General features: G+C 43.1%; 10 protein-coding genes across 10 annotated transcripts; 4 read left to right on the forward strand and 6 right to left on the reverse strand.

Annotated features, from left to right (window-relative positions):
* Positions 1–253: 253 nt before the first annotated feature.
* FA14DRAFT_124191 (uncharacterized protein) lies at positions 254–1,705 on the forward strand (the record flags this gene model as incomplete). Its single annotated transcript, XM_025496628.1, has 1 exon — positions 254–1,705. One exon carries the CDS (start codon positions 254–256, stop codon positions 1,703–1,705), a length of 1,452 nt encoding a protein of 483 aa, XP_025354454.1.
* A 46-nt stretch (positions 1,706–1,751) lies between these two features.
* On the reverse strand, positions 1,752–2,602 carry FA14DRAFT_185500 (uncharacterized protein; the record flags this gene model as incomplete). The annotated part of the gene is made up of 1 exon (XM_025501459.1): positions 1,752–2,602. The coding sequence occupies exon 1, from the start codon at positions 2,448–2,450 to the stop codon at positions 1,752–1,754; it is 699 nt and encodes a 232-aa protein (XP_025354455.1). The 5' UTR covers positions 2,451–2,602.
* Positions 2,603–2,749: 147 nt separating this feature from the next.
* On the reverse strand, positions 2,750–3,322 carry FA14DRAFT_156818 (uncharacterized protein; the record flags this gene model as incomplete). Its single annotated transcript, XM_025497859.1, has 1 exon — positions 2,750–3,322. The coding sequence occupies one exon, from the start codon at positions 3,320–3,322 to the stop codon at positions 2,750–2,752; it is 573 nt and encodes a 190-aa protein (XP_025354456.1).
* A 187-nt stretch (positions 3,323–3,509) lies between these two features.
* Positions 3,510–4,112, reverse strand: FA14DRAFT_180782 (uncharacterized protein; the record flags this gene model as incomplete). Its single annotated transcript, XM_025501037.1, has 1 exon — positions 3,510–4,112. The coding sequence occupies one exon, from the start codon at positions 4,110–4,112 to the stop codon at positions 3,510–3,512; it is 603 nt and encodes a 200-aa protein (XP_025354457.1).
* Positions 4,113–4,265: 153 nt separating this feature from the next.
* Positions 4,266–6,170, reverse strand: FA14DRAFT_173860 (uncharacterized protein; the record flags this gene model as incomplete). The annotated part of the gene is made up of 2 exons (XM_025500503.1): positions 5,192–6,170; positions 4,266–4,801 (listed from the first exon to the last, which is right to left on the reverse strand). Exons 1-2 carry the CDS (start codon positions 5,715–5,717, stop codon positions 4,266–4,268), a joined length of 1,062 nt encoding a protein of 353 aa, XP_025354458.1. The 5' UTR covers positions 5,718–6,170.
* Positions 6,171–6,247: 77 nt separating this feature from the next.
* On the reverse strand, positions 6,248–11,251 carry FA14DRAFT_161658 (putative ATP-binding multidrug cassette transport protein). The gene is made up of 3 exons (XM_025499222.1): positions 8,550–11,251; positions 6,452–8,476; positions 6,248–6,378 (listed from the first exon to the last, which is right to left on the reverse strand). The coding sequence occupies exons 1-3, from the start codon at positions 10,846–10,848 to the stop codon at positions 6,299–6,301; spliced, it is 4,404 nt and encodes a 1,467-aa protein (XP_025354459.1). The 5' UTR covers positions 10,849–11,251; the 3' UTR covers positions 6,248–6,298.
* Positions 11,252–12,766: 1,515 nt separating this feature from the next.
* FA14DRAFT_185504 (uncharacterized protein) lies at positions 12,767–16,900 on the forward strand (the record flags this gene model as incomplete). The annotated part of the gene is made up of 4 exons (XM_025501460.1): positions 12,767–14,908; positions 14,967–14,974; positions 15,086–15,301; positions 15,355–16,900. 4 exons carry the CDS (start codon positions 12,767–12,769, stop codon positions 16,898–16,900), a joined length of 3,912 nt encoding a protein of 1,303 aa, XP_025354460.1.
* On the forward strand, positions 16,721–19,139 carry FA14DRAFT_69547 (uncharacterized protein). Its single transcript, XM_025502713.1, has one exon. It carries the CDS (start codon positions 17,053–17,055, stop codon positions 19,129–19,131), a length of 2,079 nt encoding a protein of 692 aa, XP_025354461.1. The 5' UTR covers positions 16,721–17,052; the 3' UTR covers positions 19,132–19,139.
* A 7-nt stretch (positions 19,140–19,146) lies between these two features.
* FA14DRAFT_124625 (uncharacterized protein) lies at positions 19,147–20,595 on the reverse strand (the record flags this gene model as incomplete). Its single annotated transcript, XM_025496655.1, has 4 exons — positions 19,147–19,289; positions 19,377–19,529; positions 19,587–20,186; positions 20,265–20,595. The coding sequence occupies 4 exons, from the start codon at positions 20,593–20,595 to the stop codon at positions 19,147–19,149; spliced, it is 1,227 nt and encodes a 408-aa protein (XP_025354462.1).
* A 667-nt stretch (positions 20,596–21,262) lies between these two features.
* On the forward strand, positions 21,263–22,996 carry FA14DRAFT_123557 (phosphoglycerate mutase-like protein; the record flags this gene model as incomplete). Its single annotated transcript, XM_025496583.1, has 1 exon — positions 21,263–22,996. The coding sequence occupies one exon, from the start codon at positions 21,263–21,265 to the stop codon at positions 22,994–22,996; it is 1,734 nt and encodes a 577-aa protein (XP_025354463.1).
* Positions 22,997–23,308: the final 312 nt, after the last annotated feature.

Consider the following 23,308-nt stretch of genomic DNA (forward strand, 5'->3'; position numbering starts at 1 on the left):
GTTGGCTAAGAAAGGAGGCTAACGATATTAATTTAACGCGACACTGTTCTAGTGCCTTCTTTCGTACGATAAATATTATCTGACGTTTCCGACATTCATTCTTGCGTTATCGTTGGCTTGCAGAATCGGACCTCGCTCATGGATGTGGGTTTGGAATGACAATTCTCACGTGAAATCGGAAATGCGATTTGATCGATCGAATTGCACTCTTTTCTTCATCACCATCATTGCCATTTCTATCGCCTGCTGTCCCATGGCAACCGTTCAAACACAACCGGTCCGGTCCGGATTTTCGGCTTTGTCTGACCATGAACGACAAGAAGCTCTTTCATTCTTACTCGTTTCTGATGAAGATGCTGTGTTGGATGGCGCTTGGGAAGATAGACCTCTAGCTAAATCTGCAACACTTTCACCTTCTCCTATCGAAGCCACAAGTGAACAATCGTCCACCTCGCAATCATCCTTAGAATCATCTCGCTCTCCCTCTCCCTCGTCTTCCCAACTTGCTTCGCCAAGTGCTAGTTTGCTTATCCGATCAAAATGTCAAGGATGGGAAAGAAGTTTTGAGTTACATCAAGACTGGCCAATTCCAACAATCGAACAAGAAGATGAAGTTTTAATTCAACATAAAAGTGTTGGTTTGAATCCGGTAGATTATAAAAGCGTTTTATATAACTTTGGTATACCTCAATCACCTTGGGTGTTAGGAAGGGATGTTTGTGGAGTGGTAAAAGAGGTCGGTAAAAATGTCAAGCACCTCTTACCTGGTCAACGTGTTTGGACTTGTGCAGATTCTCGTGACCGTCGTTCAGGGGCTTATCAAGGTTTCTCAGTTGCAAAAGCAGTTCACATCGGTTTGGTTCCCGACATAATACAAGATGAACAAGCTGCAACTTTGGGAACTGGTTTGATAACAGCAGCAATTTCTGCTTTTTGGTTTTTCAGATGGCCTAGAGCATCACAACTAACGGGTGGTAATGTTGAAGCTGTCGCAACCTCTTCTAAAGACCGAATATCTGCTTCACCCTCGTTTATGCCACAAGAGAACAGTCCATGGGTTCTTATTTATGGAGGCGGTGCAATTACAGGTATCTTCTTAGCACAACTTGCGCGATTGTCAGGTTCGCGGGTGATTGCTGTTGCCTCGTCTTCCAATATCGACTACCTAACTTCCGCACAAGTTGGCGTATCACATTGTATAGACCGCTTCTTACCTCAAGAGGAGATAGCAGAGAAGGTACGCTCAATATGTGAGAATGACGGCGGTTTGCAGTTTATTGTGGATACAGTCGGTTCCAAGACGGCAGGCTTTAGCTATGATCTAGCAGCAAACATCGGCACTTCTTCGTCCACGCTTCCACCTGCACAGATGATTTGTCTAGCAGGCGATCCAAAGAATCCTCAAAAAGGCTCAAAAGATGTGATTGTACATCGGATCAGCTTTTCTACAACTTTCTACGGGGATGATGTATTTGCAACACAGCTTCTACAAGACTTGACTAAGCTCATGCAACAGAAACAGCTGCATCCTGTCAAGTATGAAATCGTTCCTGATGGTTTAGCCGGAGTCAGAAAAGGTTTGGAAAGGTTACGTGATAACCAAGCACCAAGAGCGTGCAAATTGATAGTCAACGTTGCGGATACTCCAGATGCTCAGTTAACACACCTTGGTGTGCGGGCTGAACTAGGTTGGAATGGGGTGTAGTGATTATATGTTTTGTATGATATCATGTATGATCAAATCGAACCTATCAACCACTTTTTTGCTGATCCTTCAATTTCTGACGTGCCCAATTACGCCTTCTCTCCAATTCTTTTTTAACTTTCTCGTGATCTTCTTGCGTAGCTGTTCCTGCTTTAATTCTGTCTTTGCGTAATTGATGCTGAGACTTACCTGGCTGACCTGTGAAGAGTTTTCTCAATTGATACTTGACCCTTGCTTTAGCATTAGCATCATCTTTCGCTTTTCTTAAAAACTCTTCTCTTTTTACCGGATCTTCTATTAGCTCTGCCTTTGCTTTATAACGATACTTTATCGATCTCTCTCTTTCGGCTGCCAAATGATCCTCATATGATTTCGGATCAGATCGTATCCTTTGCATGCGCGTTTTATAACTCCTTCTACTTGATAATCTTGTTTTCTCTTTGTAATCCTCCAAATTTTCTCTTTTCATCTTTTCGCGATGTTTTCGAGAGTTCACGGCGTTTGCACGTTGTGATAATTTCTTTTCTTGTTTTCCCGCCGGTTGTGACTGTGAAATAGCTGGCGGTGGCAACTTGTGATGAGCCTCATGGGTTGCTTCAGAGTGAGCAGGGTGGATCTGCTCCGGAGAGGAGTTGAGAAATTCTTTCCACTCCGATGATGCCGGCGAAGATGGTTCAGATCCGTATGGAATGCATTGCGATGAAAGGCATAGTAGCAACACACTCAAGAAATAACGTGGTAACATATTCTTGGGCACGATAGTATGACCAATAGAAGGAGTAAAGATGGAAACATGTCAAGAGCCTTCGAGCGTTCCAGAGTATGCAAAGTTTGTCATTTTTCCTAGAGTTTCAAAATTTTGTTTTAAGCCTCGTTGCCCCGAGCGAACCCGTTTACTGGATCATAGAGGGTTAGTGCTCTTTCCATGTTTCCAATCTTGACTGATTATATCGCTTACACGCTCTTCTCATGTGTGCTTCTTATTCTCGCAAGTTCAGCTTGACCTGCTATCCTTGCTTGAAGTCGTTTTTCTTGCGCTTTCAATCACTCGTATATGTTGTTGCCTTTACCAGTTTGTTCTAGATTCCTAATATAACGTTTTCGACGGCTGAGATTTTCTGCCGCCCTATGTTTACGTAAATAAATCTCTCGTTCTTCAGGATCTTGTATGGTTTTCGCTTTGTTACGCCAGTTGTATTTTTTTGCTCTTTCCTTTGTTGCTTCTTTGTACTTAGCCATTTCTTCAGGATTTGTTTCACGTAAAAGCTTTCGGGCTCGATAAGCTCTCACATTAGACTCTCTTCTCAGTGCTTTATATTTAAGCAAATCTTCTCCCTTGAGTTGCGCTCGGTATCTTCGGCTTTTAATAGCTTTTTTGGTGTTTGATAGTGTCTTGGCTCGACTTCGAGAGGTAGTTTGTGGTTCAACGGTCACTGTTTCCGCAGCCAGTAGAGATGTCTCAGCTTGACTTTTCTCTGGTGAAAGATTGAGAAATGATTTCCATTCACTTGATGATGTTGGTGAAGCAGATTGGGATACATCAGAAGCACAAATTATCGAAATCAAGAAGAAAACCAGAAGAATTCGTATGATAAGCATAGTTGACCACAGAATCATGGTCAACAACGAAGAAATTCTTTTAAATCTACGGACCTATAAAACAACATTTTAACAACAATTCAACGATTTCAACTGAAACTTTCGCCGCCCCGAAAATATTGATAGAGCTTCCATTGAAATTGAAAAAACTCCTGGATCATCGTTCTTCTTTACATTTTTCCATTAAAGACTGGTTCCGTCTTATTTATATGTTCTCCTCATGCATGCTTTGCGCTTTAATAACATTTGTAAAACTTGCTGCTCCTGCTCGAGGTCGCTGTTTTACAGCTTTTTTACCGTCGCCTGTTTTTTTCAACTTCCTTGCATATCGCTCTCTACGGCTGAAATTTTCTGCCGCCCTATGTTTCTGTAAATAGATCTCTCGTTCTTCAGGATCTTGTATGGTTTTCGCTTTATTACGCCAGTCATATTTTTTGGCTCTTTCCTTTGTTGCTTCTTTGTACTTAGCCATTTCTTCAGGATTTGTTTCACGTAAAAGCTTTCGGGCTCGATAAGCTCTCACATTAGACTCTCTTCTCAGTGCTTTATATTTAAGCAAATCTTCTCCCTTGAGTTGCGCTCGGTATCTTCGGCTTTTAATAGCTTTTTTGGTGTTTGATAGTGTCTTGGCTCGACTTCGAGAGGTAGTTTGTGGTTCAACGGTCACTGTTTCCGCAGCCAGTAAAGATGTCTCAGCTTGACTTTTCTTCCATTCGCTTGATGATGTTGGTGAAGCAGATTGGGATACATCAGAAGCACAAATTATCGAAATCAAGAAGAAAACCAGAAGAATTCGTATGATAAGCATGGTTGACTACAGAATCGTGGTCAACAACGAAGAAATTCTTTTGATTCTACGGACCTGTACAACAACATTTTAACAACAATTCAACGATTTCAACTGAAACTTTCACCGCCCCGAAAGTATTGATAGAGCTTCCGTTGAAATTAATTAAACTCCTTACTCTGCATTTTTGCGGATCTTCTTCTTGTGGTAAGCTTCTCTTGACCTTCGTCTTCTTTCTTGCACTCGCTTGATATCTTCTTCTGTTGCAGTTCCAGCTTTGATCGCTAAAGCACTATCGTGATATCGCTTACTTTGTTTATCTACAAAGCCGGTCTTGGCTTTCATACGATGAGCATACCTTTTTCTAGAGTATGAAGCAACTTCACGTACCCTTCGTAAGTAGTTTTCCTTCTCAACGGGATTTGTGATTTTTTCTGCTTTGTTCGTATAAAGCATACTCTTACGCTTCATTTTATACGCTTTCATAGCTTCCGGATCTGTCTTGATATTGTTCATATACTTCTTGTACCATCTCTGGTCTGTTTCCTTCTTCTTCAGCTTTGCTTGCGCATCAAGAATCTTTCTGTTTTTGCTTGGCTTGAAATTAAGCTCCGGATTTTGTGTGCCAAGGGTATTCGAGTTTTCTTGTATAGGATGAAATGCTTGAGCTACTGGCTCTTGGCCGCTGACATTGTTTTCCGGAGAATCCACTAGAAACGATGTCCAGTCGAATTCGTTATCTGAATGGATAGGAGAATGGGAATTTGTGATAGCGAAGATGGAAATGATATATAAAATAAAAGTTAAATGATGGTGCATTTCAGCGAGGAGGCTATACCATTTGCTGAAAGGACTCTAAGCTGATCTTCTTTTCCGAATACCAACTTCTCACAATTCTTCGCTTTCTATTTGCAAAACAAAATTATCTAAACAGTATGTCGAAAGGTGAAGATGTATTGGTAGTGCTAATACAGAAACAGGAAATGTAGGAACAAGAGTAGGCCAGACTAGGTTTGTTTACGCCCCTTTCGGGTCTTTAATTTCGTTTAATCGTTTAGACCTATTCTTTCGACTTTTCTGTCTATTCAAACGTTCTCTACTACGGATGTTTTCCAACTCTGTATAATGCTCTTCTTTTGCTGTCTTGGCTTGAATCATTGCTTTCAATTGTGCCCTTCTTGTCGGAACACGTGCTTCCACAATACCAGTATCGAGAACTCTTTTTCGCTTTGGGCTTTTAACAACACCATTCATTTTACCAGGAGGTGAATTCGGGTTTGATTTGGTACTTGGAAAGTGTAAAACATGTACTCGCTCATGATCTTTAATTGGAGAATCCAAGGACGGATATTCCAACGGATGATGATCAGCGGGAACTTCTACAAGTTTTGACCATTCTTTTAAGTTGACAGGTTTGGCTGGAGGTGATTTTGGACGAGTTGATGGGAATTTTTGACGTGATTGCGAGTAAGTTGGATATTCCAACGGACTATGATCAGCTGGAACTTCTACAAGCTTTGACCACTCATTTAAATTCACTCCGTTAGGTGACGCTGGACGAGAAGCTGAATGTACCAATGCAAGATCGATTGTTGCAATGATCAATACTACTAAGAAGCCACGCATAGTTGGATATATGATGGTTGTTATTAACAAGAACACTATGCAAAATCAAAGTTCATCACCACTCATATATGAATTTGAAGCCCCTTGTGTACACAATTTGACCTTTCTAGTATTGACATTTGCAGAATTTGTAATGTATGATCCCCGATCGTCAACTGCTGCTCTAAGAATATACTTTGGCGAGTTTGAGATTGATTCTTTCCGACAATCTTACTCGATGATGATGACAATAGAATGAATTATCTTATCAGTTTATAATCATGCGCTGCGCCCGCTGGCTTCCTGCTTCTTAGGCGGGAGCCACGCCTGATGCGGTCCTTATCTCCGAAACTCCCGCTTTTAAAGCCGACGGTCATTGGCGCGTTAATATTTTGTCCGCCAACATCATCCAACGATCATGCTTTCACACAGACCGCTCAAACATTCACACGCTCAAACCAGAAATGAAGAAACTTGATCTATTGGGGAGTAATCATATCCGATATTTATATAAAGGTGGGGTAATAAGCACACTTTGTGCGAGAAATATACAAAGAAATTTTTGTGATTCCAAAAAGACGCTCCAAGACAGCTGATGGCGATCAGCGGTTGCTGAAGTGCAAGTATTTGGTGAAGAAGATCGTTCCAATTGCGTTGAATACAGTGAAGGCAATAAGGATTCCTGTGAATTTTGGAGAAAGAAGTGATGTTAGCATGTGCTATCAAGATACTGTTCAATGCGCGACTGTACTCACCGATATTTCTGCCTCTTTCGTCAAAGTTCATGCCGAATGCTGCGTAGAATTCATCACCATTCTTTACTGGGCAGTAACCACAAGAAGTGGTAGAGTTGGGATCGGCCAAGTATCCTCCAGCACGAGAGAGATAAGCACCAGCCCATTCTTGACATGTTTGGCCGCTTGGGGGTGTGAATCGTGTCAGTTCTGATTCAGCACATTGGACGGGAAGATTGTGCATAACATCGGGAACGAGTGTAGAAATGGCGAATCGAATGGGGTTGACGTTGTAAAAGAATTGCGAGTACAACGTACTACTCATTTGATTTGGCGGTGACAAGACACCACAAGTCAAAGACATGATTACGATCAAGAAAGGAACGAATAGACTTGCCAAATATGCGTTTGCACAGAAAGAGGAGATCAGCGAACCTAGCGTGATTGCGAATAATTCGACAATGAAAACAATCACCCAGAATACACCGGCACGATTAGAATCACTTGCATCCACTAATCCATTGTTGAATCCAACCAAGTAATATAATGGAATGAAGAAGAAGGTTGCACAAACGAGTGCATACGGGACTTCAGAGATCAATTGGGTTGCAGCAAAGACAGTACCATCGAACGTCTTACTCGTTTCTTCACGAATCCAAATCGAACGAGATTGAATCCAGAAAGGTTGGATTTGAGCCATGATGATTGCAGGAATAATGGCCAACATGAAAATGGCGAAGATACGGTATTGCAATGTGACGTAACTATTACTTAATTGTAAGAAAAGTAAGCCAGTTAATAGAGCAAAGACGAAATGTTGAACCAAACGGGTGTATTGGTAAGAGGGTTGACGCCAAGTCGAGAGCAAAGTACGTTTGAGAGTGACGGTGAATTGGTAACTCCATGGTGCAGCATATTGGCTCTTACGTCCTTCGGCAACAGGTTTCTTGACTCCTTGTTCATTAAGGTGAGCAATTGTTTGCAAGTTTTCTTTGTACAAATCAGAGTCCAAATACCAATCAGCCCAATCACGATCACCAACGCGAGGTTGACTACCAGCACCAATAGCATCCAACATGTACTCGGCCATGTTGATACCTGGAGGGCATTGAGCGCCACGTTGAGCAAAGTAGTCGATAATGTGCTTTCCGTCCTTACCGACAGGTCCAAAGTAGACAGTCTTACCACCACGTTCCAATAAGAGTAAGCGGTCAAAGGTTTCGAATAACAAAGCGCTAGGTTGATGGATTGTGCACAAGATAGTTTGACCGTTGTTAGCCAATTTACGTAAGAGACGACAGATTGTGAAAGCGGATTGACCATCAAGACCGGAAGTGGGTTCATCCAAGAACAAAAGCATTTCGGGTTTAGCAGCCAATTCGACACCAATGGTAACACGCTTGCGATCACCAACACCTAATCCGAAACCGGGGTAACCAATGATTGCATCAGCCAAGTCGTGTAATTCAAGCAGTTCGATGATATCTTCAACGTATGCATCCTTTTCAGCTTGGGGGACTCCGTAAGGTTGACGCAAGTAAGCACTGAATCTTAAAGCTTCACGAACACTGCACATTGGCTCGTGAATATCTTGCTGTTCTGCATAACCACATTGACGTTGGAAACTGTTATCAATCTTGCGACCTTCGATAAGACGATCACCTTCAATAACACCAATCGTTTTACGATCTGCCAAAACATCCAAAAGTGTAGTTTTACCTGCACCGGATGCACCCATCAAAGCGGTAAGACTGCCGTTTTTGACATAACCATCAACGGAATCGAGCAGCAAACGCTTTCCTCCTTTGACAGGCACAGTGTATTTCAAGTTTTGCCATGTGAAATTTTGTCCTAACACTTCCAATTTAGCTTCGGTCATTTCTGTAGCACCTGAGCGACGATCGGCAAGACGATCATCCAGCTTCTTCTCTTCTTTTGACGGCGGCTTCTTGACGGTCATGGCAGATGCAAATGCTCCTTGATCCTGAACTTCCACAACGAAGCAGGTAATAGCCGTTAATCCCGCGAGGAAGGCAAACAATATTCCTGGTGCAATGGCAGAGAGAGCGTATGTTAGCATGTGTTATCAGATACGTGATGAAGGGGGAAGTATACTTACCGACATTGCGCCATAGATGACTTTCGTAGTATCGGAAATTAGCATCGAGATAATCTTGACCAGGGATGAGTGGCGAACCAGGAGTGGAACCGGCCAATGTACAGACTTGATTTGCACCAATTCCGGCCGGATAATTGCCACCACTAGGAATGACTTGAGCGTCAGCGCATGTGAATATTGTACGTTTGAATTCGTTAATCATCACACCCTCGAAAGCGTAAAAGACTGGATTGATATAACAGATCCAGAACAACCAACGAGCCATGGTGAATTGAGGAATAACGTAACCGGCCCACAAGACCAAGACTGTCATCACGATGGCGGCCAAACGCGCTGCGGTATAGAAGTTACGCGTCACGACACCGAACAATGTGAACAAGCAACGGAACACGTAATAAGACACCAAAACGATCAACCAAGCAGTGAAGAAAGCACCTGCTGAACGATGAAGACCGGACATAAAGTAGACGATAATGACGAAAATAGTTGAACGTGGGATACCGAAAGGCATATCAGCGATCAAAGAGGCGATCAATTGAGCGGCAGGACGATAGAACGCATAACCAGCTTGACGAGCCAAGATTGGACGACCGAGCATTTGAGTTGGCATTTCAGCGAAAGCGGTCAAAGAAGAGAACAATAACATGATGAAAAGTGCACCACCACGAATGAAAATACCAGCGGAAGTTTTAGGCATCTCAAAGAACAAACCACCAACCAAAAGAGCCAAAACGATTGCAGTAACGTAAGACATGAAAATGTCAAATCTATCACCAGCCTTCATTTGCATAGAACGTAAGACCAATGCCCAAATTTGTTCCCAGAATGGAACGGTGTATTGACTGCGGTGACGGACACCAGGGTGCTTTTCAGCAGAAACAGCTTCCTTGAATTCGATTGCGTTGGCTTTTTGGTCTTCTTTAACGGCAAGGTCGTAGGCTTCCTTCTCTTCCAAAACACGTTTGTAAATATCACTCTTTCTGTAAGCAGCTTCTTGTTCTTCAGGTGTGCATGGAACGTTTGTCTCATCACGACCTTCTTGGAAGATACGTTCGTATTTGTCAGTCATACCGGTAACGTAATCGGCAGATGTTTGACGTGGACGATCTCCGAAACCGAGGCTGTGGAAGTATTCGCGTGCTTCTGTACGTGGACCAAAGTAGACGCAGTGACCATCGTTGATAACCATGATCTTGTCGAATTGTTGCCAAATACTCTCGGATGCTTGGTACAGGGAGACAAACATGGTTGTTTGGGTGATATCTGTCAAGATACGCATACTCTTTGCGTAATCCAAAGCAGTACTTGCATCCAAACCACGACTGGTGTTGTCCCAACCGATCAAGGTGGCACCTGTTGTGAGAACTTCCATAATGGAGACACGCTTACGTTCACCACCGGAAACACCACGAACGGTGGCGCTACCGACAAGGGTGTGCTTTGTGTGTTCAACATCGAACATCTTCAACAAGGTATCACGGACCAGTTTGCGGTAAGTCTTGCGGGAATGTTCGGGTAGTAGTTTGGATGTTGCCTTTACACGTAAGGCGAAATCGATGGTTTGAGAGACAGTGAGGGTGGCGTTGTGAACGTCATCTTCTTCAGAGTAGATCAATTGACCCATGTAACGTTTGTCCATCTCTTTTGCATCGATACCACCGTAATGAACATCACCTTCAACGCCAATGAAACCGTTGCGTTTGTTTGCAATCGTTTTGAGGAAGGTACTGCAACCGGCACCTGGACGACCCAAAACGAGAACCATTTCTCCTGGTTTGGCTGAACCAGTGAAACCGGTCAACAATTTACGTGACTTTTGCTTTGGCAAGTTGATACCGAATGTTTTGAGAATACCAAAGATTGGTCCAATGACTTCAAATAGAGCCATTGATGGAATTGTTGGTACCTTCAAGTCCATAGAACTTGTACCCAAAACAGTCACTTCATTCCAACTTGCACCCAATTGTTTGCGTTTTGAACCTGCCTTGTAAGATTCTTCTTGGAAATTGGCAACCCAATCACGTAAGTTGAATTGACCAACATGTTTGCTTTCTTGCTTTTCCAAATCGGCCATTTCTAGACTGGAAGATGTACCTGAACCATCATTACCTTCCTCTTCGTTTAATTGAGATTCCATATCGTCAAAGATACGTTTTGCTTGTTCGACATTAACACCTTGAGATTGTTTTTGTGGGTTGTCCATCTCTTCGACTTGTTGAGCTGCTGAATCATGGCCAGCAGCATGTTCGCCTGTGGCTGTTGCCTCAAGACGGGCTTGAGATTCTTGTTGGAAAGACATCTTTGTTTGACGAACGCAATAAATGAACGGATGTATGCGTCAAAATGATTGTCTATCCCCGAAAACACGCCGAGGATGTGTTTTTGTTCTCGTGTATGGTGATCACACCAAAACACAAATAAAAGGTGAAATTTGCGTTAATGTTAGACGAAAGATGGGAAGCAAGAAGGGAAGATTGACAGAAATGAACGCTGTTATATATCTTTTGCCTCCAAAGCAGTGATCAGCAAAGTTTGGAGGTACGGAAAATGGGCCCGATGTTGTGATTGTTCGCGCGCGCAGCCCAAGAGGAGCATGACGGATTGATCCAAAAAAAAAACAAAACAAACAAAGTTGATTTCCAATGCAGGATACCCTTCTTCTTGACTGCTTGAAGTGAATGACGCATGAGGATAATCTCCACGGACTATGTTCTATGCGGTAGGAACACAGTCAGATCTGATTCCCTTCCTTACCTTATACATTTTGTACGCTGATGTTCCGACCTTCTTCTGCATGGAGTAAGTTTGTTATTCATCTAAAATGATCAAAGTTAAAATACAGCATTACACCAGTCATCTTGGCTGATTTTACTCTCTGGGCGTATTGCAAGTTTTTCGTCTAAACTTTTGCGGGCCGAAAATTAATTGGATTAAGCACAAGACGCGTGCGAAATCATGAAACACGCAAAGTCCGTGGCATAAAGAAGATTTCATGCAGATTATCTTACAACCATATAAGTCGCCGAGCCTGTGCAGAGCGCGCGTCTAGCATCAACATTTTTCACAACGGTCCTTAACTCCTCGGAGTAGCATTAAATCACGGGCTCTGGCAATGAGTATAAAGCTTGCCCCCCTTTTTTCAACGCCCCCTCGCTTGGCGATAGGCTATGATTTCATTCGTGCCTTATTATTGTTACTGTCAGCCAAGATTAAAGTAGTCTCGCATTATTCTGCTGAGCTTATCAAGCTAAGGCTTATTCGCATTGTCCGCGGAGAATAAAGCGCGCTGCGTAACGCTTGATTGACATTCGTCGATTCGTACGAACCAAAGAGCGGAGTTTAATGAACATTCTTAATCGTAAGTGGCTTTTTATATTCAAACGGAAAAACCGCGGTGATAAACATATTTCATGCTTCTATCTATCAGTCAGTCATACACCATGATGAAAGTGGTTTTCGGTTCTTGCGTCATCATTTTCCTTGGCAATGCTCTCATAACGACGAGATGTTCAGATACCGAATAACATATTTTTGATGACCATTTAGGGATGGTAATTTGAGCCAATGATACATTATTCCTGGGGTAATCTTTCTCACAGGTTTGATAATTGGTATACTAAAGCTGCCTACTTGGACCCCAGCTTAGTCAATATTAGTGTCATCTGCCGTCACTTCCTAACATTGCACCACAATCTCCCATCACTTTGATCTATGGTGAAGTATGATATGTTTGTATCAAGATCACTAGACCACATCATAGTTTGTTAAAATGCTAACCAGATGCGTATATCCGTCGCCTTTGACTGCACATCATGAACGACGAACTTATATAAGACTGAATTTTACGATGATTCATGATATGGTGAAACCTTCAACGGTTAAATCACCTTCCGATCTTCGCTCCGGAAGCGGATTGCCATGTGGACGCTATTAATAGCCACGCCTGCCCGCCGCACCCTTTTGATTACTGCAGCTTGAGTTTATCCGCGTGTTTCTATGCATACACAGCCCGACTAAGTGAGTGACTCCCTTGCCCTGCATGAAAAAGCATGTGGTGGTTTGTTGAAGACTTTTAACTTTTTCATGCAAAAGGGAAAAAAATCGAAAAGAAGATTTGCAAAAAACAATTGAAATCTTCCAACTTCACCAACAATCCTTCCTTTTATACAACTCAACGCTCACCTTCTGTGCCAGGGAATGCAGTGACAATAAACAGCATGGCGAATAGCATTCTCAGCCACAGGTTGATCAATCCAGTCAACAATGGAGCATCTGGAAGTCTTAGAGGTGGTGGCAGAAATAGTGGGGGTGGAGAAAAGAGATCGAGAAATGGCTGTCAAATGTGTAAATCAAGAAGGAAGAAATGTCCGGAAGATTTCAATTTACGTCCAAGTGGAAAACTTGCTTGCAGTTCATGCTTTCAAAAAGGCTTAGATTGTCATCCTCCAAGTCCACAAGGAGATGAAACTCCGTTACAAAGACCTGTTCACAAGAAAGTGGCCACTTTGTCTTCTCGATCTCACAATCCTTCTCCAGCGCCTGGTATGTTTTCCTCTCAACCCTCGATCAATTTCAGCAGTCTTCATACAGATTCAGCTCTAGGCCTCAATCAGACATTACCACCAGCTTCTACATCTCTTCAGTCTCAACCTGCATTCTTGCAATCTTTACCTCAAGGGCAGTTACAACAGCAACCCATTACTTCCACATCAACTAATGGTGCTCAACCTTTGAATGACCTACAAGATGCTGCATGGCTCAACGATTTCTTTAAAGAATTCTCGCATTTATCCGATCCAATCTATCAAGATGCTATCTGGCTAGCCAATAATCAACCAAATGTTGCAAATGCAAATGCAAATGTTTCACCTCAAAATACTTCATTGGCAACATCGTCCACCTGGACTGCCACCACACCAGCCACATCAGCACCTTCAACATCATCAAAACGAATAGACGCACCTACAGGAAGAGCAGAGTATGATCGAATCGTAGAATCAGATGAATTGGACGAACTGCTGGAAAAGTATAAACCTCTATACGAGAAAGTATGGAGATCCACAATCTCTGTCTCGGAAAAGGATGATGGTCTTATGCGAGCCATTCTGACACTTTCAAGGCGATCAAAAGCATGTAGAGCCGCATCAGTATCTGCTTGCTTATCATTGCATATGCTCATGCAAAGGGAGAGAAATATGGATCGACCTTCTTGTGGAATGGGTTTCATTCATCAATTAATGGAGGATGACGCAACAGGCACTCCAACTTTACCTCCCACAAAGCATGAAGATGCCCAAGGCAATAAAAAAGAATCTAGCCAAGGTGAAGCAACAGCTGAAGATCATACAAGTATGACGTATAAATGGTACCAATTCGCTGCAGACGAATATGAACGTTCCGGCAGTAAAGATTCAATGGCAGAACGTTTGGCCACTTTGCTCAATTTACGCTATACGATCATTGGCCTGGATGGTGCTCGTGCTGGCTCTATTTATATGGAAGAAATTCGAAAGATATTGACCGAATTAGGTGTCAGTACACATTATCTGCGGTACACCAGTTATTGCGGAACAATTTTGGGTGTGATGTTGCAAAGTACACTTGTGATCGATATATTTGAAGCAGCAACAAAGAGACATAAGAGATGTGCAGTTCTGGCGTCAAATCCGACTGTTTCTCTCACTTCTTCGCCTGCTTATGGTGGTACGCCTTCTTCAAGTATTGCAACTGATTCCGTTTCCCTTAGTGCATTGAACAGCGAGGTTTTGGCTCAAGACTTACAGAAAGGACCTTTATACGAGTACGAATTCCTTTCTTGTTTGTCTTGTGACATTATCGAAGCTTTATTGCACATTTGCAATCTGGACGCTGATATTCACGAAAATCTGTTATCCGATGTCGACAAGAAAGCCCGGATAGAAGAAGTTGAATGCATGATCCGTCAAGCGAGATTGATACGAAAGAATAACAACGACGGAGCAGCTTTTGTTCGTTCAATCGCCGTTCATGAGATGTGGCGACAAGCAGTTTTAATTTCATTTTATCAAAGAATTCTCAATTTAGGTGCACTTGCTGCTAAAATTCAAACTGCTCTTCAAGAAATTTTATCGTTAGCAGATATGTTATCAACTGCTCTTACACCTTCTGAAACGTGGGATATGTGGATGGTTTGGTTTTTAGCCTCAACTGTTGCAATCACGCAAGAACAAAGAAAAAAATGTATTTTATATTTAGAAGCATTAGGAACGGAACAAGCGATTATGGATAATTTGGTAATTATTAAACAACTTTGGAAGGCTTCTGATGAAACGGGATATCCGCAAGATTGGTATGCGATCGCCGATGCGAATGGATTGAGTGTATGTTATGCATTTTGATAATATGAATGAAGATGTATGTAGCATTACCCGCCTTAAGCCTGAACCGTATGTGTGTGTGAGAGTGTGAGTGAGTAACCTTAAAAGTGTTCCACGCGGCGCTAAGCAGATTCTTCTTTCCGTTGTGTGTGTGTGTGTGTGTGTGGGTGTGTGCTCTAGTGCTGTCATGCGTGTATTCATTGTGGGGGAATTGGACCGACACACATCCATCTTTACTACCACATCCGCTCTCGCAACATCATTAGGTGAGTATTATTGCGAGACACTCTGTGTGATGACACAATTTACACTTGAAATGAAGGAGACGCCGCTTTTGCGATTCTACATGTCCCGATCAAGATCGGATAGTTTGCAACCTGAGCGGGAAGAAGGAGGGTGCGCGAAAGTAGACTGCTTAAACTTACACAACATCTTGACATCCTTCGCAGCAGGGGCTCAACAATGATTATTTCGATACATCGGCAAGTGCCAATTATTTTGATTTGCTTTGGTGTCCTTATTGGACTCTGTCAGTCACAATCGCTATATTCACCATACCCTTCAAGAACAACGATCCTTGCTCAATCCAACAAACCCAGAGAGAATGCTACTGTGGTGAACCATATCAGAAGGCATACATCCGGCCGTACAGTATTGGCATATGTTACCCCATGGAATCCTCGCGGAATAAGCCTGGCTGAAGAATTCCGAGGAAAATTTGACATCATCTCTCCTGCATGGCATACAATCGATCCTGGTCATGTTGACGGAAAGACATACTACAACGTAGGCGGAGGAACAACAGGAAAAAAGGACGATGAATGGATAAAGCGAATGCAAAAGCCTGGCAAAGATGGAAATGGTAATCCACTTCCACCTGTCAACATTTCTCCACGTTATGTATTGGATCAATTCACTGCGGAAGATTTGTTGGAATTGCTACAAAATGACGAATTGATGGAACAGATGGCCAGAAATGTCTATCTTTCGGTGATGGATAATGGATATGATGGTGCAGTGTTCGAATGTGCGGCAGTATGGGCAATCGAACCTTTGATCAAATTGATCGGAGAAAAGCTTCATGCGGAGAAGAAAACGTTAACTGTTGTCATTCCTGCTTTACGTGGCGAACATGGTGAAGAGGCTACCACATCAAACAAGATTGCTATCCATGGTATGCGAGTATTGTCACCTCTTGCAGACTATACAATGGTCATGACGTACGATCATGCAGGCTTGGCAGGCGTACAATACGGAGATGTTTACGATAGAAGTGCTTTACCTGATGGAAGTGCCTTAGCTCAAGATGGCGTTCGAACACCCGGTCCAAATGCACCTTTGGAGTTTCTGGAACAGAATCTGGAACAATTGACCGGCCAACTAGAAGTGATGGAAGGACCACAATTCTCCATGTCTGGATCAGGTGTCGATTCTGTTTATAATTCAGAGGGAGCGGCAGAACGTCTATTAGTCGGGCTCCCATTGTATGGCTATACGTACCCTATCGCATGGTTTGATAACACCATCATTGCGCAAGATAGTGTTCCCCGTCTTCCACCTGCATCACCTTTGGTGGCCGATGACAATGACGCTGATGCCCAAGCCAAAGCAAGAGAAAAGGCAGACAAGAAAGATCGTGAAACTGCAAACATTGTTCCTTTGTTGCGTTTTGCTGGAGCACCATTTAAGCATAGTGATCTAGAAGCGCGATTAAAGCACAACAAAGCACTAATCCGATTAGACGAAAAAAGTCAAGAACAATATTTCGATTACGTTGATCAATTATCACCTTCGATTATTGAACATATGGCCAAAAAGAATCCCACTAAAAATGTTGATGAAAATCCAATGGCAAATGCAAGTTATTTCCGAGCTTATTTCCCCAGTGCACATACCATGAAACAAAGATTACAAGTCATTCTCGATAAACCCGGCGCCGGGATTGCGCTTTGGGACTTGGGTCAAGCCGGTGAATGGCTCTTGCACGAATTGTAGCTTCTGTATACTATCCATGTGACCTGTGCCCCTTTTTTAGCTTCATTTGGCTGGCAATCAGACCGAAGAAATGGCATGCATGAACGTACAATAATTGAATTGATGTAGTGTGAACAACTTGTGCATCCGCCATCATCACATTCAGCCTGAAAATGGATTCACCTTTCCGTCAAAACTTAGTCCCGCCAGCTTTTCGTGAACTTCCTATGGGAAGCATTAAATCAGCAGGATGGATTGATGCACAATTACAGGCTTCCTTGGCGGCATTGGCAGGTCAACAACAAGAATTCTATGCAATGGTGCAAGATGGAACGTTTACAGGAGGTAATACGACTTATTCATCCTTGAATGAATCACAACCCTATTATTTCCAAGCAGCAGTTGCAGCAGTCTTTACAACAAATGCACCTGAAAGTTTACGAAATTGGGTTGATGATACTTTGACTTATATGATCAATGATCAAGATCAATCCGGTTGGTTTGGTCCTGAACCAAAGATTCTTTGGCCACGATGGCCAGTCTTAATTGGCGCAATGCATTATGCTGAAGCTGTACCTGAGAAAGCAAGTCAAATTGTAGATTTCATCTACAAATTTGTGGTTGCTACGCATGAATCCCTGCGGTCAACGGACAATGAAGCTACCGGTTTAGAAAGATGGGGATGTGTACGTACGGCGGAGTATACATTTATCTTACAGTGGCTCTTTGAGAACCACCCACGGGAAGAAAACATTCAAAAGATGTTGTGGGAAGATATGACCTTTATTCGTACAAAAGGGAATGAATTAGCGGGTGATTTCGAAGGGAAAGGATGGCCAGCATTCTTCTCGGAAGGAATATTCAACAAAGATGGTCAAGGTGAACGAACTATGCGTTCTCATGGTGTCAATGCCGCAATGGCATTGAAAGAAGCTGCATTGCAGTGGCGTGTAACAAACAATCAGGCAGAAAAGGATGAAGCGGAACATGACTGGGAAATCGTCTACAGATATCATGGAAAAGAAGCAGGACATTTCTCAGCCGATGAACACTTGGCAGGCTTGTCACCTGAAAGAGGATCAGAAACTTGTTTGGTCGTTGAATTAATGTGGTCAGCTTCATTGATGTATGCAATCTTTGGTCAGAATGAATACGCCGATCGAGTTGAACGACTTGCTTTCAACAGTCTTCCTGCTTGTATGACGGGTGACTGGTGGGGAAGACAATATGTTCAACAAGAGATGCAACTTACAAGTCAACCATTTAAGACAAACCCCTTCAATGACGTTGGTGAAGATAGCAATGTTTTTGGGCTGGAGACCAATTATCCTTGCTGTACGGTAAATCATTCTCAAGGCTTACCAAGATTTGTCAGTAGATCATTCCTCAAACGAGAAGCTGCGAACGGTAATGAAGCGATGCTACTGCAAGTTTATTTGATCCCTTCCATCTGTCAAATCACCTTAAACGAGGACAACAATGTCAAAGTGACAGCAGAAACAAATTATCCTTTCGAGAATACGGTTCGCTATACGTTCAAAGCAAACAAAGAGTTCCGATTCGGAGTACGTGTACCTTCCTGGTCAGGAGGTGTATGCTTTGCCAAAGATGCTGAAGAGCTTGAGGAGGTACGAACAAATTATGACGATCACATTTTCTCGTTCATTGTTCCCGCTGGCGATTCCAAAGCACGAATACACCTCTCTTCTAAGATTAAGGTAACACAAGCAGCAGGAGCTCCAGAAGGCGTTGTCCACATCTCAAAGGGGGCTTTATTATATGCTTTACCGATAGAGTACGACCTGAAAGAGATTCGTAAGGATCCAACAGAACCCAAGGCAGTAGATAATGCACGCTTACCGAAAGATCCTAATTCATGGAAAGTTGCCATCGATACTGATTCTCTAGAATTCCAAGACAAAACTAATAAAACTGTTTTCACGCCTCTCGCTTTTCCTGTCTTTGACGATGGTAAGGCCCCAAGCTCAATCAAAGCAGATGCATATTCGATGAAAGATAGTTGGAACCCAGTCGATGACGGTCAATGGAATAAAGGCTTCCCGCCCGGCCCAAGCAAGCCAGTCGGTGAGCCTATCAAAGTAGAGTTGCAACCGTATGGGGCTGTAAAGCTTCGTGTATGTCCATTAGCAACAATCAAGAGCAACGAAAAACAAGGCTCGATGGGCATTTATCAACGGATTTTATCATATACCAGATTTATTCTTCCTTCCTCTACATCTTCTCAGAAGTGATAATCTATTTATAGTTCACCATCCTTTCCAGGGTACCCAAATATCCACAACGGTAGGAACTTGCTCTGATGTAGAAGAATCAAAGACAAAGTACCACGGATGAGCTGCAGCTGTCATGCAAGCATGTTGTGGGATGATTTGAACTTTGTCTCCAAGCACTGGAGCTTGAGTTTTGATTTGCGTAGCTGCAACTTTTTGAGAGTCTTGATCGTAGCCCCATTGAGCGTACCATTCCGCTGGAGTACCAGGTCGAAGGGTCATTACTCCATGTTCCTGGGCAACACGGCCTAATTGCCATCCGATGTACGCTTTCGGCCAAACTACATGTCCATAACCTGGAATAGGGCCTAAATCCTTCGCAAAAGCTATTCCGCCACCGTCCAGCATCGCTTCATCACCTTCTTTCGCCAAACCATCAGCATGCGGAGGTTGAGCATTACCGTTCATTGCAGAACGAGAAGGATAAGAAGCAGTGATTGTGGCTAACACTGAAAGTGCACAACGTTCGATTCCAGGTATTTGCGCATTTGGGATCGCATTCGTTGCCACTTGTTGAAGATCCAAAGCGGGGTAGTTACCTGCATGCAATTCCAACTCTCCTCCGGTTAATTTTGATTTCATTGCTACCGCTGCTCCCGATTGACCACTTGTTCCTGCAGCATGAGCAGTAGGCGTACTGCCAACGCTAAGCACTAAAGGGGTACGAATCTTTGCTGATGGAATGCTTGATGATACTTGTTTGACCAATTGAGCAGCCCTGTCTAAACTTTGCATTTCCGTTGAAAGGTAAGAATTTGCTTCATTGGAATTTTTGCTGTCGTACGAGAAGCCGGCATGGGTATATACACCGAAAATACACAATTGCGAAGATTGTGCTAATGTTTGAACGAGGATTGGAAGTACTGGAGAGTCTACCGATAAACCTGCACGTACATATCCACAATCAATTTTGATAAACACGTTCATGGGCGGGAACTTGCCTAAATCTGTTTCCAAAGCTGCTTGTAAGGCTTTGACTTGATTAGGATGATCGATGAGCACTTTCAGATCCGAATCTGGAGCATGAGTTTGCATGGTAGCACGCAAGGACAACAATTCAGGAATCTTGTGAACACCAAGAGGAACGCCATAACAGATATCCTTTACGATACCTTGTTTTACCAGACCTGACTGTACTGCACCCCAAGCTTCTGCCAGAGTAGAAACGATGATTGCCTTTTCACGACTTTGTCCTACTTGAGCAGTAGTAGATTCAGCAGTCTTGAGCGTTTTCACATGTGCACGAAACATGCAATCCCACTGTTCAACGGTTTGTAACATTTGTTCACAATTGTATTGCAGTTTTGCCTTGTCTAAAAGAATAGATGGCGTTGGTAATTCATTGATTGGACGTCCGACGAATCGGGCTCGCAATACGTCCGTTGACGGTAATGGGATCAAGGATGAAATTGGTGCTTCAGTCATTCTTTGGATTGGCAATGATGGTAAAGAGGATGTAGAGGGACACTTGACTGAGCATTTATAGTCGCATTCATTCTCTCCTCAGCAGAATGGCAATGCTTCGACGTGGGGGGAATTGTATGGAGTGGGGGAAGTTCTCCAATCATGAAAGCAAAGGGTGCGGCGGGTGCAGCACGGCGGTCCAACATTATTTGGTGTGGGTGTGTGCGTAAAAGCATCGTTGACTTTTTATTTCTGGCAAAAGAAGGAAGCAAGCTTAGGTGGCTTTTTTGTGTCAACTTACACGCGTAAACGTTTCTTTTTCTAACGAGCGGCTTACATGCACACATTCCTTATTCGCGACTAAAACTTCAATTCTCCTATGATCATCCTCCCTTTTTGACTACATCATCATATATGCGAAATGTCAAAAGAATACAAGATTCGAAAATCCAACGATGGATCAGATTCAGACGTAGAAGAAGAAACATTGGCGCTACATAGGCTGGACACTTTGCCTTCAAGTAGATTCGGTCAAGAAGATCGTCAGAGGTATCACAAAGAAGATGTTCGATATGGAATCGATGATGAATTTGAAGGTTCAGAAGGTGATGAAGAAGCATTCTTACGGGATGCTGATCTAGAAGCTACTGCCGCTCTTCGCGCAAATAGAGCCGCCAATGAAGCAAAGATGATAGATAAAACAGGCAGACCAGAATGGTTGAAAGAGAGCATTTACGCTGCAAGAACATCGAGAAGGGTGAGAATTTGTTTCGGTTTGGGTCTGATCACACTGTTGATCTTGATCTTCACATTCGCTTTCGCACCATCAGGCGAAGAAGGAGACGGAAGGTTTCATCGAGTTTACCATTGGGCTGGGGATATTTGGCACTCTGATGGCAAACAGCCACCAGTCAATCATACCTTCCCTATCGATGTTGGCTATCCCGGTCCCACAGAGATGGGCAAACCTGCTGCACTTGCGGATGAAGACAATTTCACAGGAGATCCAGCAAGAGGCAATTCGCCAATTCAAACCACAATTCCCGAAGTGGGTAGATTTGATTTGTTCAAGCATATGGGCAATATGTCTCCCTACTTTTCAGCTCCTGATTTTGGTGTCTCGACACAGAAGTTCCGTGCTTTGGCAAAAGGATGTCGGATAGAGCGAGTGCATATTCTGCACCGCCATGGATCCCGCTATCCGACCACTTCGTCTTCCGCTAACTTGATTCGCAAATTGTTCCGCGATATGAAGGCAACCTTGCAATTCAGTGGACCGCTCGAATTTTTAAATACATATGATCCCGAAAGACTAGGATTGGAACTACTGGTGCCTCTAGGACGACAACAACTGTTTGAGAGTGGTGTACAACACGAAATGGAATACGGTAACTTGATCGATGCAGATCTCAAAGATCATGGCAAGTTGTTCATTCGTGCAGGAAGTCAACAAAGAATTGTTGATAGTGCAATCGCATTCATGCAAGGAATGTTTGCACAAAACTGGACACAGAAAGCTGATTTGGAAGTTCAGATCGAAGCAGCTAAGTTCAATACCACACTAGCACCCAATTTCGCCTGTTCTCGTGCAGGAAGGGAGGAGACCGAACCAGGATTGGTATGGGGACGAGATTGGTATAATGAATATCTGAGAAATGCCGTTCAGAGACTCAAGCCATACGCAAAGGGAGTGGAGTTGGACGGGCAGTTGTTGAATGCTATGCAACAACTTTGCAGTTATGATACCGTTGCTTTTGGCAGAAGCGATTTCTGTGGCTTGTTCACAGAACAAGAATGGCTTGACTATGAATACTTTTGGGATTTGGTGTTCTATGGATCGTACGGAGCAGGAAGTGAGGTAGGCAAAGCACAAGGTGTTGGATGGGTGAACGAGTTCATGGCCCGATTGACCAAGACTGCATGGAACGAATCAACGATCACATCAGAGAATCGCACGTTCAACAATGATCCACAGACGTTCCCGGTTGATAGACGATTCTATGCTGACTTTTCACATGATTCGTTGCTAACGAATGTTCTTGCTGCACTAAATTTGGAAGAGTTTAATCAACCGCTCGATCTACATCGACCCGATCCTAGACGCAAATTCAGAACATCAACAATTGCACCTTATGCAGGTCGATTTGTGTTCGAGGAGATTTCTTGTGAGAAGCCTAGCTCGGATATCCATGCCAGATGGTTCGGAAGTGGACGCCAGAGTGGATCGAAATCTGTACAAGCAATGCAAACGGATGATGGACGAGAGCATTATATTCGTTTATTGATCAATGAAGCAATTGTGGATTTGCATCAACTTAAAGGATGTGATTCACGTGCTGATGGAATGTGTCAACGTGATCAATTTATCAAAGCATTGGCTGGTCGTAATGAATGGGCACATTGGGATAAGTGTTTCGATTGATTCTTTCATCACATAATAATATCATGTATTCTATAAATTTAATTCTATTGTTTTCCCGTTTGATTGTATCCAGACTAACACGCTTCTAGTCAGGACCGGAGTGCGTTTCTCTTCGGCGCCGCTACGAACCGTTGGCCGTCATATTGTTCTTTTCTCACTTCTTCCAGTTGTGGCGCGCTTCGTTTGATTCAGTAACTCGGGAGAATTGAAATGCATAGATCGACAACGTACTCCAATCGAAAGGTGTTTATAGTCAGACTAGAGTGTATCATTTGATGTATCACTTTATATAATATTTGCCATGATCCCGAA

This window comes from Meira miltonrushii (assembly GCF_003144205.1).
Source record: "Meira miltonrushii strain MCA 3882 unplaced genomic scaffold FA14scaffold_3, whole genome shotgun sequence".
NCBI lineage: Eukaryota > Fungi > Basidiomycota > Exobasidiomycetes > Exobasidiales > Brachybasidiaceae > Meira > Meira miltonrushii.